We start from the raw sequence: 17,633 nt of genomic DNA on the forward strand, positions 1-17,633 counted from the left end.
CACCGCAGCCTTGACCTGCTGGGCTCCGGCAATCCTTCCGCCTCAGCTTTCCGAGTAGCCGGAATTACAGGCGTGCGCTACCACGCCCGGCTGATTTTTTGATTTATTGTAGAGATGAGGTCTCACCTGCCCAGGCTGGTCTCGAACCCGCGGGCTCAGGCAATCCACTCACCTCAGCCTCCCAAAGTCGCGGGATTACAGGCTGAGCCACCGAGCCCAGCTGAGAAAGGCTCTTTTAAACCAAAAACAGTTATTCTTCATGATTGAAATATAATCTGAATTTTTAAATTTTTGGTTTCATATCTTTTATCCCCACCAGGAATATTATCTATGCTTTGTGCACATCCTGCCAGTTTGGGGTTTCCTTTCTAAAGAGCTTTATTTTAATCTTAATTTACTTAAATCCTATCATTTTTCTACTTCAGAAAGTTATACTTTTCCTATTAGAAAAGATTATCATACTTGAGACCCAGTCCCCACCACTATACAGTATATCCATGTAATGAAAATACATGTTTACCCCCGAGTCTAAAACTGAAATTTTTTAAAAAGACATGTATCGTCTTTACTGCATATCTCTCAGAGATGAGGATTCTCTGGCTGTTTATCAGCAGTAACACCACATACCTTTATTCTCCCCATTAAAAGGTGGCACACAACTCAAGAAGTAAACTAAGTGTTTAATAGTAGGTGCATACAATATTGAGTAAGTACTCAAGACAGTTTCCTCACCTTTGCATTGAAAGACTTTATGTCTAGTTTAAAACAAAGATTTTCCAAAATATTTTCATAAAAGGATATTAAGACTTGTTTAAATCTGAAGTAATTCGGTTAACTCCACTTGAAGTGTTGCACCACACATTTAACCCTTGACTCAGAGTTTGCAGCCTTGATAAAGCCTAAGAAGCTCCATCTACAGAGTCAGGCTTGCTTCTTATTCAAGACTCAGGCTAATACAACCCTCTCCATGAAGTTTTTCTTTCTTTCCCCCACTGAAATCAGTCATTCCCTCTCTAATTTTTCACTTTAGTTACATCTTTGTTGTAGTTCTTATTACACTCATTTGTGAACAAAACCTGCAGCACTTTTTATTGTATCCTCAAATGTATGCAGTCTTGGCTTTTTTTCTCCTTCTTTCTTTTCTCCCTTCCTTCTTACTCTCTTTCTTCCTTCCTCCCTTCCTTTCTCATTCTTTCTTTCATCTGCTATGTTGGCATCTTACTACCTGTAGGATTACATTCAAACTCATCATTCTGCTATTCAAGGCCTTTCTTATAAATTCAGCTGTATTTCTGATGACTTCGATGTGAATTCTTCCATCTAGCCAAGCTTAACTATTCATTGCCCGTATATATGCCTCATTCTCGTGTGTGTGTGTAGAAAGAGTGAGAGATTGAGAGAGAAGAGTTTGAAGTGTCTTTTTTTTTCTTTTTTCTTTTTCTATTACTGCATTAGGAGGCAAAATAGTTAAATGTGGATTCTAGAGTCTACGTGAATTGAAATTCTTCGTACACAGCTTACTAGCTCTGAGTCCTTGGGTAGACTGCTCTCTAAGCCTCTCCAAACCTCACCTTCTACAACTCTAGTACTATATTGCCTATACTAGTCCTCTTAAGGATTAAGTTTTTTATAAGATATTCAATACCTGGCATGTATGTGTGTCTGTACACACACACACACACACACACACACACACACTTATAGAAAGAGTATACACTCCCTTTTTCCATATGTTAACATACTGTGAAACCCCTTGAATATCAGTAAATATAAATAATCTTCATTATTTTAATGCTACCCAGTAGTAAATGCTTTTTAAAAATTAACATTATACAAATAGCCTATACATTTCTTATTTACATAGGCATCTTTTTCCTTACATTTAATTTTATGCTGTGTTATCTTCATGATTCTGTGATTAATGTGTATGTTTATAAACTGAAACCTCACATAAACACCATTATAGTTGAAATCTATTTGACCTCTTAGAAATTGTTGACAGGTTTTTAATCATTTAATGGGAAGCTAAAATTTGGGCTTTTTGTAAATAGTGAATTGTTGAGTGCTTGTTGTAAATGGTGAATTGGTCAACAAGCTTCCATTTCCAACCTGCTGAGATCTGCATTTTGTGTTCTGCTGTATCTCATCCATATCCTGCTTTCCCAGATGAGTATAGAGGTATTTTTTTAATAAGTTGAAAAACAATACATATTGTTTCTTAAAATCCATTGTTTTGAGCATAGTTGTTTAAATGTTGCCTTTTGTTACTTACTAAATAAGATGTTTATGGTTAGTCACATCATATGTGCTTAATTTATTCATTTAGCAGAGAAAGAAAGAATAGCAATTTAAATAATGGGGGTGATTGCATCTGCTTTCCCTCCTAGCATGTGCTCTGGATTCATTGGGCAATGGAAAATGTGAACCCATTGTTCCCTTGTTGGTTTTAGTTACTGTGGCCGCTCATAGTGTGTATGTTTTATTTAATACAATATGATCTATAAAAACAAAACAACTGGAAAAAAAAGTAAGCTGTCCCAAGCATTGGAATAAAGCTAGCTGTGCTGTGCTTACTGAAAGGAGAGTGTGGTGATCTCTAGTGGGTTTCTCAGGGTAATTCAACAAATGTGCAATTTCTGCCTTATGTGTTAACTGTGAATGTAACTCCATTGTAAGATGTGACTCCTAAATATTGTGTGCCTGCCAGATGCCAGGCCCTGTGATAGGTGCTGAGAGGATGAAAATTTGGTTTTGTTCTTCAAATAATTCTCAAGCATTACAGTGCATAAATAAGGAAGGGCAATTGCACATAATGGGAAAGGAAGAGAAGAGTGTCATAAAATTAAATGGATAAATATTTATAAATTGCAGTAAGGTGGCCCAAAGTAGCTTATTTTGGATGTTGCTAACTAAAAAAGAAAAGGAATCAGTAAATTTTTGAACATTTTATATGTGTGGAAGGGACTTGCTAAACTCTCTGGGAGACAAAAGAGCTATAAGCAAGAGTTTCTGTCCAGAAAGATCTCAGACAATTCTGTACATTTTCCAGATATGCTAGTCTTGACAGTGCTTAACTAAATATCATGGCATTTTAATGTTCTTACCTCATACATAATGTTTCCCTTTAGGTTTCTATTTATGCTGTACCAGAAAAGATTGGTCAAGTTCACCATGCCTTGGAAACAACTGTGAAGCTTCTTGAGTTTTATCAAAACTACTTTGAAATTCAATACCCACTTAAGAAATTGGGTAAGAGTCAAACAAAGCCTCTGATTTTAATTAGGATTATAACCTAGATTTATTTTGCAGATTTTTAAGAAAGAGGTTTTGCCCAAGTTATTTTAAAAGAAAACCAAGATACATTATTAATGCTTTAAAAATGGTAATTATAAGGTTATTTATATTCCATGAATGTATCTGAACTTGGAGCTTAAAACACTTGAAGTTTATGGGGCCGTTAAAAGGTGCTAAGTGGGAATTTGCTTAGGGCTTAGTCTAGAGTTTAACTAATTCTAATTCCCAAGAAATTCCTGATTCAAATAATAAAAACTGAGTAATGGAGCTCAGGAAAGCAAGAGGAGTTCAGTGTTGTTCAATGTGGAACTAGTCCTAGATAGAAGGACTTTGTCCTTCATTTCTGGGACATTGATTCATTGTGAAGAAATTAGGTATCTCTTTGTTCGTTTAGGGACAATGACTTAAATGGGTTTGATCAGGTCTTCCTCAGCTGACAGGTAGGTAAGGAGCATGCAGAGCTAGAATAAGGAAGATTTTGTTTGTTGGGTGTATAAGCTACTGGATGGCATATTTTGATTTAACAAGAAAATGTCTTGGATGAAGGGAAATTTGATTACTTCTCCCCTGTTATGTCTAGATTTGGTGGCTATTCCTGACTTTGAAGCAGGAGCAATGGAAAATTGGGGTTTGCTTACTTTCCGAGAAGAGACACTTCTGTATGACAATAATACTTCTTCAGTGGCGGATAGAAAACTGGTGACTAAAATAATTGCTCACGAGCTGGCCCATCAGGTATTAGCAGACAAGGCTGTCATATTGCATACCTGTGTTCTACTTCATATCCTGGAGTTTTAGAATACACTTAGATACTGATTAATCAGCTTTTTTTTCAGTATTACCTTCTTTCATTATTAAAAAAATGCTTGTTTAAACACAAACTTAATTTTCAGATGAAAATGCTATCAAATGTTTATAGAGAACTTCATAGATTAAAGCATTTTCACATCTGTTATCTCACTTCTCAGCCACTCTAAGGTGGGTGATAATCTCATTTTATAGATGCGGAAACTGAGATTTCACTGAAATAATGACTTTCTCAAAGTCATACAGCCATTAAGTAGTAGTACTGGGGCTTGAAGAGCACCGTCTTTTCAAGGTCTTTTTTTATCCCTCACTAATGCACAGCTGCTTCACCTTTGACCAATGCCTGCTACTCGATATTACTTGTGGGGAAGAAACCGTTTCCCTTAGTTGCACTCTTTTCTGACAGCTCGCACTGTAATCGTCAGGACTAGGTATATTTTTCCATCTCCTGCTAGAACTGGGCTCTCTTTTAATTGGGAAGGGTGGGTTCCTGAAAAAAGGGCAAGGGTACTTTTTGTAGGACATGCAAAAAAGGAAATAAAATTATATGGGTACATAACACCCCTGTTCTTCACCCACACCTTGTCTCTGTTGTCTCTTAAAGAGGTGCTTATCAGTGTTGGGTATGGTTTGGGTGATGTCATGACAGTGACAGGAAATGAAAGAACAGGGCGTACTCTGGTCAGTTTACTCTCTCCCTCAAACAGTCTATAGCCCTTGTGAAGAGTCAAGACAAGCTGGCCTATGAAGCATATACTTAATTATTTTTATAAATTGGTTATGTAGATAAGTTGTCTTTGGGGGACTCTTCTGGGTCTGTTGTTTCTGGGGCCACCCATCACCACTTGGGAGGCATTTCTCTGTTATTTCTTCTTTAGGATGTATAAATCATTTTCCTCTGAAACAGGTCTTAAGATAATATCTTAGAATTTTGAGATTACAATTCTCAAAAGTATTTTGCTTTACCTAGTAACCCCATCCTTTTGCTGCTGAGTTGAGATAAGCGTTAGGCCACACTGACTAAATTACGTATCCTGCAACCTTTTTATTTCAAGGATTTTTGAGATACGTTTTTTCAGGAGAGTCTGCTATTATTTTTTTCTTATTTCTCTTATTATTTTTATTTTAGTTCTTCTTACTACTCATAGAAGAAAACATCTAAAAATATTTCTGATTTCACTTGTTTATGTATATGCCAACTTTTTAAAGGAGTGTTGTTTGAATTCTGGTTTGAATCATGCAAATACTGTCTTCAGTTTGGACAACTGAGGAGAAACAAAATGTACATGCTCTGTGACTATGGAAAATCTGTCACATAGAGATTTATTTTTTAGTTGTCATGGATGATTGTAGAGACAACAGAAAATTATCTAATAATCTTGTAAACTTGATATGAAAAGGTAGAAGAGTTTAATTATCTGGACAGTCACGCTTTCATGAGATGGCTAAAAGATGTTTTTATTTCCTATATGGTATGCTATTTAGCTTGTTAAATTAATAAATATGCTAATAGTCTTTCTTGCTTGTTTTCCCAGTCAAGGTAAAAATGTTAACATTTTTATTTCACTTTTAAAATAAATTTATGTAACTTTTGTAAGTTTTAAATTACCTTGAATATAGTTTGTTTTGACTATATTGCCAGTGTATTTTTAAGAAATTGTAATTTGGTTATAGGTGATTAATATGATAATTCAGTCAATTATTAGAAAGTTCCTGGGGATATAAATATCCTGTTGGTGAAGAGTTTGTTTTCTCCTACAGTGGTTTGGTAATCTGGTAACAATGCAGTGGTGGAATGATCTATGGCTAAATGAAGGATTTGCCACATTCATGGAATATTTCTCTTTGGAAAAAATATTCCAAGAGCTCTCCAGTGTAAGTACAAAGTTTCTTTGGCCTACGATGAATCCTAGGAGGAAAAGTCATCAAATCCTATTTGTCAAGTATTTTTTATGCATTGGAGTAATGAAAATGTTTCAGAAAGGTATAATAAAATTGACCTTTGTTACTGATATCTATACCTTTTGAGATTTGACAATGACAATTATACATTTGTTTATTGGTGTATTTCATTGGAAGATTAAATTATGTCTGATTATTTTACATTTTTGTCATTAAGATAACATTTTAAATTGCTTTGCTGCATTTTATTTTTAAAAGATGTGGTCCTTCTGCTTGAAGGAATTTAGATAAAATTGAAAAGTCTTTTTTGCGAAACAGAACATTTAATCCTGTATACAGAGAATAAAATTAAGACATTTTTGTGGCAATTCTGTCTCTCTGTTATCGCTGTGTGCATTCTTATAATAGTGATGTGTATGTAGATATAGATATAAATATATCATTTACTTTTTAAAGTACAGACCATACTCTGTGCCCTTCCCAAAAACTTGGAATACCATTTTATTATAGAGAGGCATAATCATATTGTCACTATGTTGTCACACTCTCTGGAGATATTTCCTATACTTAGAGATATTCAAACACACTAGGGCATAGTATGACAGCTATTACCAAACTAATTCAAGCAATAGGTGAGAAAGTGTAATGATACCCTTACAACTCTAAAATTCTGTGACTTTGTATTAAACTTTTTGGAGATATGATCTAAGACTGCTTTAAAACAGAAGTACTCTTATAGCTTTCAATTTGAAATTTTTGTGAGAACTCCATTCAAAATATTCAAGCACTAGGAGGCATTAATTTTTGCTGGAATACTAAGCAAGGTATTCTGAATCTGTATATGCTACTTAATTAACCAGTGGGATATACAGTTTCACCACTTGGTGGTGCCCAGAATGTTTAAAAACTTCTGTATTTCAGGAGAACTTATCTGCTAAGCTCTCAAAGAATTCTTTCTGTTTAAGAGTTATATTTTATGTAAAATGGATCTCAGTTAAGGGAAATGTATATTATTTTAGTAGAAGCATTGGTCTATATGTGAGAAGTCAGTATGAGGACCAGTTTTTGTTCTCTCTTTTTGAAACGTCAGGTTTATTTTTAAAATATACACTATCCTTTTTAAAAAATTCATTTTGAATGTTCAGAGTTGGCATTTGTTTACTTTAGTAATAGATTCTTAGTTCCTCTTATGCTGTCATTTAGGAAATGCTAATTTTGATGTGGCCAGGTTATAATTGTATTTTTAAATTTAAGGAATATTGATGAAGGTCACAATCTTCCTACACTTTCAAAAGCTTATATTCCAAAGTTTAGTGAAGCTTTTTTTTTCATAATGACCTTAAACAATAATTAGTTTAATTCATATGAATAATTATTATACTTACCTTTGCCTTTGATACTGTTTGTGATATTCTATTGTTTCATTTTTTGCTAGTATGAAGATTTCTTAGATGCTCGATTTAAAACCATGAAGAAAGATGCTTTGAATTCATCTCATCCAATATCATCATCTGTTCAATCTTCAGAGCAAATTGAAGAAATGTTTGATTCTCTTTCCTACTTTAAGGTATTGCTGTGCACAAAAAAGTAGCTGGAGTAGGTTTCAAATTAATTTCCTATGTGAGCAAGCTACATGATTTAGATTGCTTTAAAGATTTTTTTTTTTAGGTATCATGTCAAACTTATAAAATATTTGCTTCTATTAAATCTTGAACTTAACTTTTTTGTGAGTTTTGTTTCTTTCTCAATCTCTCTCATAAGTTTTATGACAAGAATTCCAGTTCTTACAGCAGCACATCTCTTATAGTTGGTTTACTCTCCAGATCTACAGGTAGAATGTGTGTAGGGATGGTCCTAAGCAACCCCTTGACTGTGTTTCTAGAATTGAGGTGTATTCCAAAGTTAGAATTGCCAAAACAAATAAGCAGAAAGAGGTGTTAAGAACTGAAGATCAGCTTGCAGGATCAAAAATACAAACTCTAGGTTTGGAAGTTAAAAAAAAAAAGCAGAAAATTAGAAACCTCATTAGTATCACCATAGTCCAGAGAACGGAAGAACAGGGATATCAATGTCATTCATATTTGTGTTGGGGAGAGGAATGAATGTTAGGGCTTATTTGCCTCCTTATTTTATTTTGGCTATCAGATTGTTTGATTAATACATTAAATTCCTGTGCTAAATAGAGAAGAAAATACATAAAACGTGTGGGATAATGATCTATGTGTTCATCAAGAAACTCAAAGTTTAGGTGGTGGTTACTTGTGGAGCAGTAATAAATACCTACTAAATGAATGGCACTGGGAATTTTTCCCTGGTATAATGAAGATAAATTTTTTTGGAGGAAAATGGGAATTTAAATGAGGTAAATAATAAAAATATAAGTAAAGAGGAATGGGAAGAGTAAGGTAAGACAGGAGTAGGACAGTGAGGTCTGCAAAGAAAAAGTCTGGAATAGTAACAGGCCAGGAATGTTGTTTAGAATCAATGTTTGACTGCGGTGGAAGCTGCTAGTGTAGTAGGGAAAGGGAGGAAAGTGGGCGGGGCCTGGATGTAGAAGGCCCTGAATGCCATAGGAACCTTCCTGTAAGAAATGGGAAGCTGTAGAGGAGTGACTTGATTAAAGTTACTATTTAGGAAAATGAAATTGGTTTCATTTTGTGACATGCATTTAAGTGGGGAGAGACCTAAAGTCAGGAAATTGCTGTTGAAGTCTAGGCATGGAATGGTAAAAGTTTGGAATGAGGAGTGATAGTAAGAAAGCAGTGGGTATAAAAAACACTGGGTGGGGGTATACTTAAAGTATTTAGTCACAGGGTAAGGCCAGTAAAGAAGGAGGCAGAAAGATTTTCCAGATTCAAGGCTGATTGTCAGGGAGAATTCTAGAATAGGTACTGTTAACAAACAAGGAAATCAGGAGTTCAATTGGCTATATTAAATACATTCCAATTAGAGCTACTGCTGTGATTTTTAAAGCCCATTCTTTATTGACCTGTCAATAAAGAAAATTTTTAAACTTGTGATTCTGTTCTTATAAAGAACTTAAACAAAACAGTTATTTCAGAATTTGTTGTGACAGAGTTCTGCCTCCCTCTGATCCCTACCCTCTAAACCCAGAATTCAGTGTCTTCTGATCATGTGGTTTTCACATCATACTTAACTCCTGTTATATGGTAACTACTTATTTTAGAATTGGGAATCTGGCAAATATACATATACTGGAGAAAAATATCAATAATATGTTTTTGGATAACATATTAATATTGTGTGCAAGAAGAAGTAAATACCAGTAGGGAAATGGGTTTGGCAGACATATTCTGTTTGGTCTTCATAATCATCAAGCCTAATTCTGTTACAGTTTGTTTTATGAGTATTCATTTATTTAGCAAATCTAGCAAGTGTTCTGGGTGCTAGAGATAGATACATCAGAGAACAAGGTAGACTATGTCTCTTCTGTGAAGATTCCATCTCAGGGATCAAAGGTGGAGGCAGATACTATATACATGAATGAATAAATAGGTATCATGTTAGGTGATAAGTACTTGATATGAAAGTAAAGCATAGTAAGGGAAATGAGAGTGACAAAGGAAATGCTGTTTATAGTATAGCATGGTCAAGGAAGACTTGTAAGGTGACATTTGAAAACCATCTAAGGCAAGAGGCATGTAGTTTTCTGGGAGAAGAATGTTATAGACAGAGGAAAGAACCCATACATAGAACTTGTTTGGGGGAAAGAGTTAATGTAGCATTCCTGAGACCGCCATCCTTTGAAAGGCCTACAGGCAAGGTTGGCCATTGGGTGGCATGTGGGAATTTGGGTTTTGGGAGAGTTCCCACCATTCCATGATAAGAGTGGCTCACTGTGCCTACACTGTACAGTACAGTATATGCTGAACAACTGCTTTCCCTCTGGAAGTCTGGAACTTTGCATATGCTAGGCAGAAGGTACCTTCATGAGTAGCCCCTAATAAAAACCCTGGGCACTGAATCTTTAATGAGCATTCCTGGTAGACAGTATTTCACACGTTATCACAACTTGCTGGAGAAATTAAGTGTATCCTGTGTGATTCCTCTGGGTGAGGACTCTTGGAAGCTTGTGTCAGGTTTCCTCTGGACTTCACCCCATGTACCTTTTTTCTTAGCTGATTATCCTTTCTCCGTACTAAATCATAGTGGTGAGTATGACTGTATGCTGAGTCCTGTGAATCCTCCTTGTACATCATCATACCTAGGACTGATCTTGGGAACCTCTACATATCTTGAGATATGAGATCGCGTTGCATATCCTCAAGCACCAGCAAGGAGCCAGTGTGCCTGAAGTAGAGAAAGCAGAGGGGAGAGTAGTAGATGAAGTCAGAGGAATTATAAGGGGCCAGATCCTTCAAGGATCTAATAAGCCATGTAAGGACCTTGATTTTCTTCTAAGTAAAATGAAAATCCATTTGATCAGAGATAAGGTATGACATTTTGTAAAAGATCACTCTAGTCTTCAACAGCACATTTAGTCAGAATGGCTAGTGAGAATGCTATTATAACAGATGGGTGGCAAGAGAATAGTGACCTGGACGAGAGTGGTGGTAATGAGTTATGGTTGGACTTGGACTATATTATAGATCTAGTAGAATTTGCTGATGGCGTGGATGTGGAATAGAAGAGAGGAGTCAGGGATCACATCAAGATTTTTGCCTGAACATCTGGAAAAATAGCGTTGCCATTTGCTGAAATGGAGAATACTGCTGTAGGAGTAGAAGTAGATTTAAGGAAAGAAAGGGGAAAGTTTTGTTCTGAGTGAGTGTGAGACGTGCATTAGACAGCCAAGTGGAGATACCAAGCAGGTATTTGGATATGAGTCTGGAATTCAGAGGGGAAGTCTGGTTAGATATATAAATTAGGGAGTCATTTAAAACCCTTAGAATGGAGGAGATCAACTCGGAAGTAAATTTATATATAGAAGAAAAGAGATTCATAGATCAAATGCTAGGATGAGGAGAATCCCCAAAAGAGACTGAGGGATGGTCAATGAGCAGGGAAGAATCAAGAGTGGTGTCCTGAGACTTTCAAGGAAGAGTGGGTGATCAGTCGTCTCACATGCTACTAATTGGTTGATAAGATGAGCCCAAGAATTCACATTAGTTTGGCACCAAGAAGTTCAGTGACCTTGATAAAAATACTTCCAGTGGAGTGATGATTAGAAGATGCTCAAGAGAAAATAGAAAGAGAGCAGATGAAACGGCAAATGCTGGCAACTCTTTGAGGAGTTTTACTACAAAGGGGGAGCAAAAGACAGCACAATAACTGGAGGAGGTGTGAAGTTAAGGAAAAGTAGTGAGTCTTTTATTGTTTAAAATTAGGAATGTTACATAGTTTTTGTCTTGTTAATAGGAATATTATGGAAGAGGGAAAGTTGATGATGCAGGAGAGAAGGGGGACAGATGGGAAAAAGAAAGAGCATTTTCATTTATAGAACAAGTCATCGCCATGAAGTATGATGTAGAAATGAAAGAGTAATAGGTAATGCATTTAGTTATGTGTATTGGTAATCTTGATGACTTGACATGGCTACACTTTTATCAAAAGTGAAATTCATTAAAAAAAAAAAACTTACTTGGGTGTTTACTGTGTTGTAGACATTGTTTTAGTCATTGGAGTTGAGCTTTTCAGTTTTTCCCCCAACTAGCATACAGTGTAGTATAAATGAATATATAAAAGATACAGGAAGTAATACAAATTGCTGCTGAAGATAGATAAATATGATTTCTACTTTGAATAAGGAAAGGCTTCACTGAGAAGGTTGTTGTTTCAGGATTAGAAATGACGACACATATATGAATGGATATAGTGTGGCCTGAATGGTGGTGTGGCTAGTTATGAGTCACTAGTGTATACTTGCTGCCCAAAACATTTGTTGGCTGCAAACATTTGAAGCGACTCTGTAGGAAGAAGCGAGATCTTGATTACTTCACAACATGATCTATGAAAATTAGAAATTAATGTACTATCTAGCAGAGAGTTTTGAAAGTGGTGGTGATGAGTTATGGTTGAACTTGAACTATATTGTAGTTCCAGTAGAATTTGCTGATGGGTTGGATGTGGAAAAGAAGAGAGGAGTTAGGGATTACATCAAGATTTTTGCCTAAACAACTGTCTCCAGTAGTGCGTGCTGGTGAATTCAGCTGGTACTAGCATTGGGAATGGAAGTGGAGTTGCTACAGAAAATTTAGCATGTTTTTCTATTAAAAATATATTTATAAATACTTAGCTTTTCAACATTAACGCTGAAACAGTGAGTATACTGATAGACCTCACAGAATGGCTTGTTAGAATTGGTGCACATGGGAATGTACTCCATTAATTTTTTTCAAATCCCTGAAAGTACTTTTAAGATAGTTGACCACAGTCCACATCTAGTTATATGAGACAAATAACAGTATATTGTAACTAAATTTTTCTATAATGAAAGACTATATTTAGAATGTTAATATTTTGAATTTTAGATTCTCAATTCTGTAGCCTATAATGTTTTATTATGTTCTTCCTTTTTCCTCACCTTTTTTAAAAATAGGGAGCTTCTCTCTTGCTAATGCTGAAAACTTACCTTAGTGAAGATATATTTCAACATGCTGTTGTTCTTTATCTGCATAATCATAGCTATGCATCCATTCAAAGTGATGATCTATGGGATAGCTTTAATGAGGTAAGTGACACATTTATTAGCTCTTACAGTAAACTCATTTATTTATCTTACAGTAGGAAGAAAGAAGTTCTTCTATGTATATTTTTTATCATCTATGTAAATAAGTCTATGGTACCAAGAACAGTTATTTAAGAGAGAGAGGGATGGAGCCTGGTATATAAACATTTATGAATGGAGCACTGAACTTAAGAAATGGAAGCATTGTCCTTAATTGTTGAAAAAAAGTGTGTGGCCTTGGTAGCCATTTTTATTTTTGTAGGAAATTTATCTTCTCTGTATTGATGGACAATACTGTATTCCTATTTGATTTTTTAAATTCTTTCTTTTCCTATTATCCTTTTCTAGTTTTTCTGCCTCTTTTCATGATTCTGTTCTTTGCTCTATGAATCTCTTGTCTTTTGTGGCTATATTACTCGAGAGTAGATTATATATCACATCATAATGCTGCATGTTGCCCTTGGATCATTTTGCTGTTAGGATTTTGTCATGCCTGCAAATATTCTAACAAGCAGTGTAATTATAGCTAGAAGTTATGCTTCAAAATAGTGCATGAAACTCAGCATGCCTCATGTGTGTATGCCGACTCCACAACTCATATAAGTATTTGAACTTGTTACCATGATGTAGTTTAGTGGTTCTTAGTACTTTGGAAGATCACAGACATTTGAAAGTTTGATGAAATATTTTCCCCAGAAAAACCATGTATGTATAAAACATCACATGCAGTTTCAAAGTCTTTCTGCTTCCTTGCCGTATCTGAATCCTGGTGTTTTCTAGCTGATAAACCTTTGCCCAAAAGACATACCTTCCCTCCTCTCTGAGCTGTCTTGGAGAAGAGGGGTCAGGCCTTATTACCTAACAGTTGCTTCCAAATCATTGTTTTTTTCCTCTGATCATACAGTAGCATCTCAATTGAAAGCCACATCGTTTATTTTATACTCACTGTCTTATCTCTTGATACTAGAACATATTTCTGCCTTCCCCACTGACTGTAACTTTTGCATCATGGTATTTTCCTGGTCTAACCTAGTTCTTAACGGTATCCTCAGATTTTTCAGCATCCACATCAAACCATGCACTGGCCTGTTCATTTCAGTAATGCCTCAGAGCACTTTGCTTTGGAGTAAGCCTCTGGTCCGGAAATAAATAGTTCAGAGCCATGGGAAATGTAAGCTTAATATCACAATGAATTTGGGGAGATTTGCTCCACGTTTTGTGTATGATTTAAATCATTAGGCATATGGTGACTACAGTAAGACCTGTCATAGTAGAATGATATTATCAATTTAGGTACATGATGACTTTGTTGCTTGCAATTCAAATCCATATGTAATCTAGAAAAATAATTTGAATCATAAATTCAACCCACCTTTAAAGAGACAATTGTTCAAAAATTGCTTCTTAATTATTGATATTAGATGTCTTCAGGGCTGTGGGCCTTAGAAGGGACTGTGAACCTCTGAAACTGGATTCTAGATTTTATAGATAAGTTCATGTATTTTCTGGGAAGGTCTGCGACCATGAAAAGGGTGTACTACTGTTTTCTAGAAAGACTTAAGGTTAAGGCAGCTGTCCTGTTTATGTATCACTCTTCTGCTACAGCTGCTGCTCCCTGGCCCTCCCACAACATTGGATTTTCAAAGACTAACTTTTATGGAGGTCTAGGGTAGGAGCATCAAGAGAAACTAGGATTTGGGTGATTCACAGGATTGAGTAGCAGTGTTTCTGATTTTAGACTATGTGCCATTTGTCATACATTCTAGATAGTAATATTGTGACTTGAAAGAATGCTTATACTTTCATAGAGATTTTTAATCTTAATGAACTCTTATTTGGTTGATATATGTCCTACTTTTCTATGTAGTACCTCTTTAACTTCCTTAGTGACCACTTAGTTCTGTTACAAGATGCTTTCCTTTTAGCAGTTGCTCATTTCCCTGGGCTCGAAATGTAAATGCCCATAGTCCCAGCACTTTGGAAGGCCAAGGCAGGAGGATTGCTTGAGCTTAGGGGTTTGAGACCAGCCTGAGACCTCACCTCCACAGAAAAATTTTAAAATGAGTGGGGCATGGTGACGCACACCTGTAGTCCCAGCTACTTGGGAGACTGAAGCAAAAGGATCTCCTGATCCCAGGCAGTCAAGCCTGTGGTGAGTCATGATCCTGCCATTGCACTCTAACATGGGCGACAGAATGAGAACCCAACTCAAAAACAGGAAGGAAGGAAAGGAGGGAGGGAAGGAGGAAGGAAGGAGAATACAACCTTCCTGCTTCTTTTTAATGTTAACATTAAGTAGGAAGAGGAACGAGTACAAACAAATTTAAGCTGTAAAAATTTTTAAACTAATTTTTATCTTTAGCAAAATAATTAATTTCTTTTCCCCGTAGGTCACAAACCAAACACTTGATGTAAAGAAAATGATGAAAACCTGGACCCTGCAGAAAGGATTTCCTCTAGTGACTGTTCAAAGAAAAGGAAAAGAACTTTTTATACAGCAAGAGAAATTTTTTTTAAATATGAAGCCTGAGATTCAGCCTTCAGATGCAAGGTACATGCCCTCTTGCTTTTCATGCCTTCTCTTTTGTGCCTTCAGGTTGAAGAATTTTTAAATGTCTTGTAATCATACATTCCCCTGAAACCTCACAAGATTATCCCTTTATGGGAATAGCTTAAATAATTTCATCTTCCTGCTTCCTTTGCCCCCCAAATCCCAACAAATCATGTGTAACTAATGAATTATTGGAAAGGGTAATCATTTTCAATATTTTTGTTTTACAGCTACCTGTGGCATATTCCACTCTCCTACATCACTGGAGGAAGAAATTATTCAAAATATCGATCGGTATCATTACTGGATAAGAAATCAGGTTTGGCTATAATAACACCTTTCTGATAAGAAATTGAAAATGGCCTAATTTTTAAAATCTGAATAAAGAGCAGATGGAAAATTTCACTTTTCAGTTTGCACACTCTCTGAACTGGCACACACAAGAGGTGACTCTTGAGATTGGGTCTGTGTAACCTGCACAAAATTGGCCTTCAATCATGTAAAATAAGATACAGAAAGTTGCAGGGAATGTCCTGGCAGTCCTGTTGGAAAATAGCAAATGCTGTATTTTTATGTCCTAGATCAATATTTTATGTTACAAAGTAAGAAGTAATAGAGCCACTTTCTTAACATATCTTTTGCTATCTACCTTTAGGGTGGGCTACAGCAACTGTATTTTAGCAAGATGCACCCTAGATGACTTATATGCATAATGAGGGCTGATTCATGAGCTAGATTTAGAATAAATAGTTATTGTAATGTGTCCTGCAGACATAATATACATTTCGTGGTGATGGGAAAATGGAGCAAGAAACTGACAGCAAGGAGGAGGGGGATAATAAAATATAATAGTAGTGTATGCTGACCTACAAGGAGTCTATAAAAAGCAACTGAAATGTTCTAGCTATTTGTTAAATACCACTTTGAATGTCACACCACATATTCTCCCCTTAATTTACATTCGAAAAGAACTTAAGTCTCTTGAGTTCTATAGAAACTATTAGTGATGCTTTTAGATTGATGAATAGGGAAAAATTCTTGTTTGAATTTGCATGTAGCCTATTTCTGAGAAATGAGTGTAACTTTGAGTAAGGAAACAGATTCTGGGGGCCAGGTAGCCTGGTTCAATTCTGAGCTCTACCAGTGTTGACTTGTTTGATTTTAGGCAAGTTATGTGATTTCTCTGAGCCTCATTCCCTCAATTATAGGTTAGAGATAGTAATTATACTTACTTTATAGGGTTGTGTTGAGGATTATAGTTCGTTTATGTAAAGCAACTAGAACAATGCCTGGCTTTTGTTATATGATATGCAAATGTTAAGTATCACTATTAATGTTGTTATTGGAAAAATAAATCTTAATAGAATGTATTTACATTACATAAAATCTGGAAAAAGCAGAACAAATCTCATTACCCTTTAACTACTCTCATGATTATGTTTCCAGTCATTTTTAATACATATTTTTTTACTTAGTTGCAATCATTATGTATATGTGATTTCTGTATCTTGCCTTTATGAGAAACTTAACATATACAGCAGTTGACTTCACCTACTTGATCAACTATTTGTCTTTATAAAAAAATATTGTTTCTCAATTATTTTAAGTCTTAAGGGTTTTCCATTATAACAACTCTTTTTTAGGCGTGCTTCTAAAAAGTGAAGACCATGTTACTTTTTGTGATTTGATACATATAACTAAATTGCCCTTGTATCATATGGTAACAGTTGATAATGTCACCTGAAATATATGAGTGTTCCAGTTTCATTGCAGTTTTACCACAGTGGAGTGTTAAAGCAACAGCAATCTTATTATTTAAAATTCTAGGAGCAGTTGGTGATGTCATCATGTCTTTGATAGCATAGCTGGAGGAGCAAGGAATTGCTGCTTTCTTAGATGAAACAAGACTCTAAGTGGGCCCTGAAAGCAGAGTCTCTGACTGAAGGGAGAGCAAATAACCCCATCTCCCCAGATCCTGCAGCATGGCCCAAACATGTAGGGAACATTTGAAAGGAACCAATAAGAAAATTTTGTAAACTTTCTGACAATCTATTAATTTTTTGGTGGTATTAGAAGTAATTGGACAATAAGAAAATCTGTTTTTATCATCTCTTTAGTTGTTAGCTCAGTTTACATGTGAACTTGTTAAAATCTGAGATTTTGGCCGGGCTTGGTGGCTCAGCCTGTAATCCCAGTGCTTTGGGAGGCCGAGGTGAGTGGATTGCCTGAGCCCGCGGGTTCGAGACCCGCCCAGACAACTTGGCAAGACCTCATCTCTACAATAAATAAATAAATAAATCAGCCGGGTGTGGTAGCTCATGCCTGTTATTCTGGCTACTCAGAAGGCTGAGGCGGAAGGATTGCTGGAGCCCAGCAGGTCGAGGCTGCGGT

General features: G+C 35.8%; 1 protein-coding gene across 2 annotated transcripts in view; it reads left to right on the plus strand.

Moving 5' to 3' along the window:
• LNPEP (leucyl and cystinyl aminopeptidase) overlaps positions 1–17,633 on the plus strand; it is an 84,790-nt gene that overhangs the window by 46,527 nt on the left and 20,630 nt on the right. For both annotated transcript variants that reach the window (XM_008055047.2, XM_008055048.1), the window contains exons 5-11: positions 3,129–3,249; positions 3,875–4,029; positions 5,863–5,976; positions 7,439–7,570; positions 12,563–12,694; positions 15,082–15,242; positions 15,473–15,561. In XM_008055047.2, the coding sequence (XP_008053238.1) occupies positions 3,129–3,249; positions 3,875–4,029; positions 5,863–5,976; positions 7,439–7,570; positions 12,563–12,694; positions 15,082–15,242; positions 15,473–15,561 (904 nt within the window). The remainder of the gene's footprint in view (positions 1–3,128; positions 3,250–3,874; positions 4,030–5,862; positions 5,977–7,438; positions 7,571–12,562; positions 12,695–15,081; positions 15,243–15,472; positions 15,562–17,633) is intronic.

The sequence above is a fragment of the Carlito syrichta genome, unplaced genomic scaffold (assembly GCF_000164805.1).
Source record: "Carlito syrichta isolate Samal-C Ts95f unplaced genomic scaffold, Tarsius_syrichta-2.0.1 Scaffold301643, whole genome shotgun sequence".
NCBI lineage: Eukaryota > Metazoa > Chordata > Mammalia > Primates > Tarsiidae > Carlito > Carlito syrichta.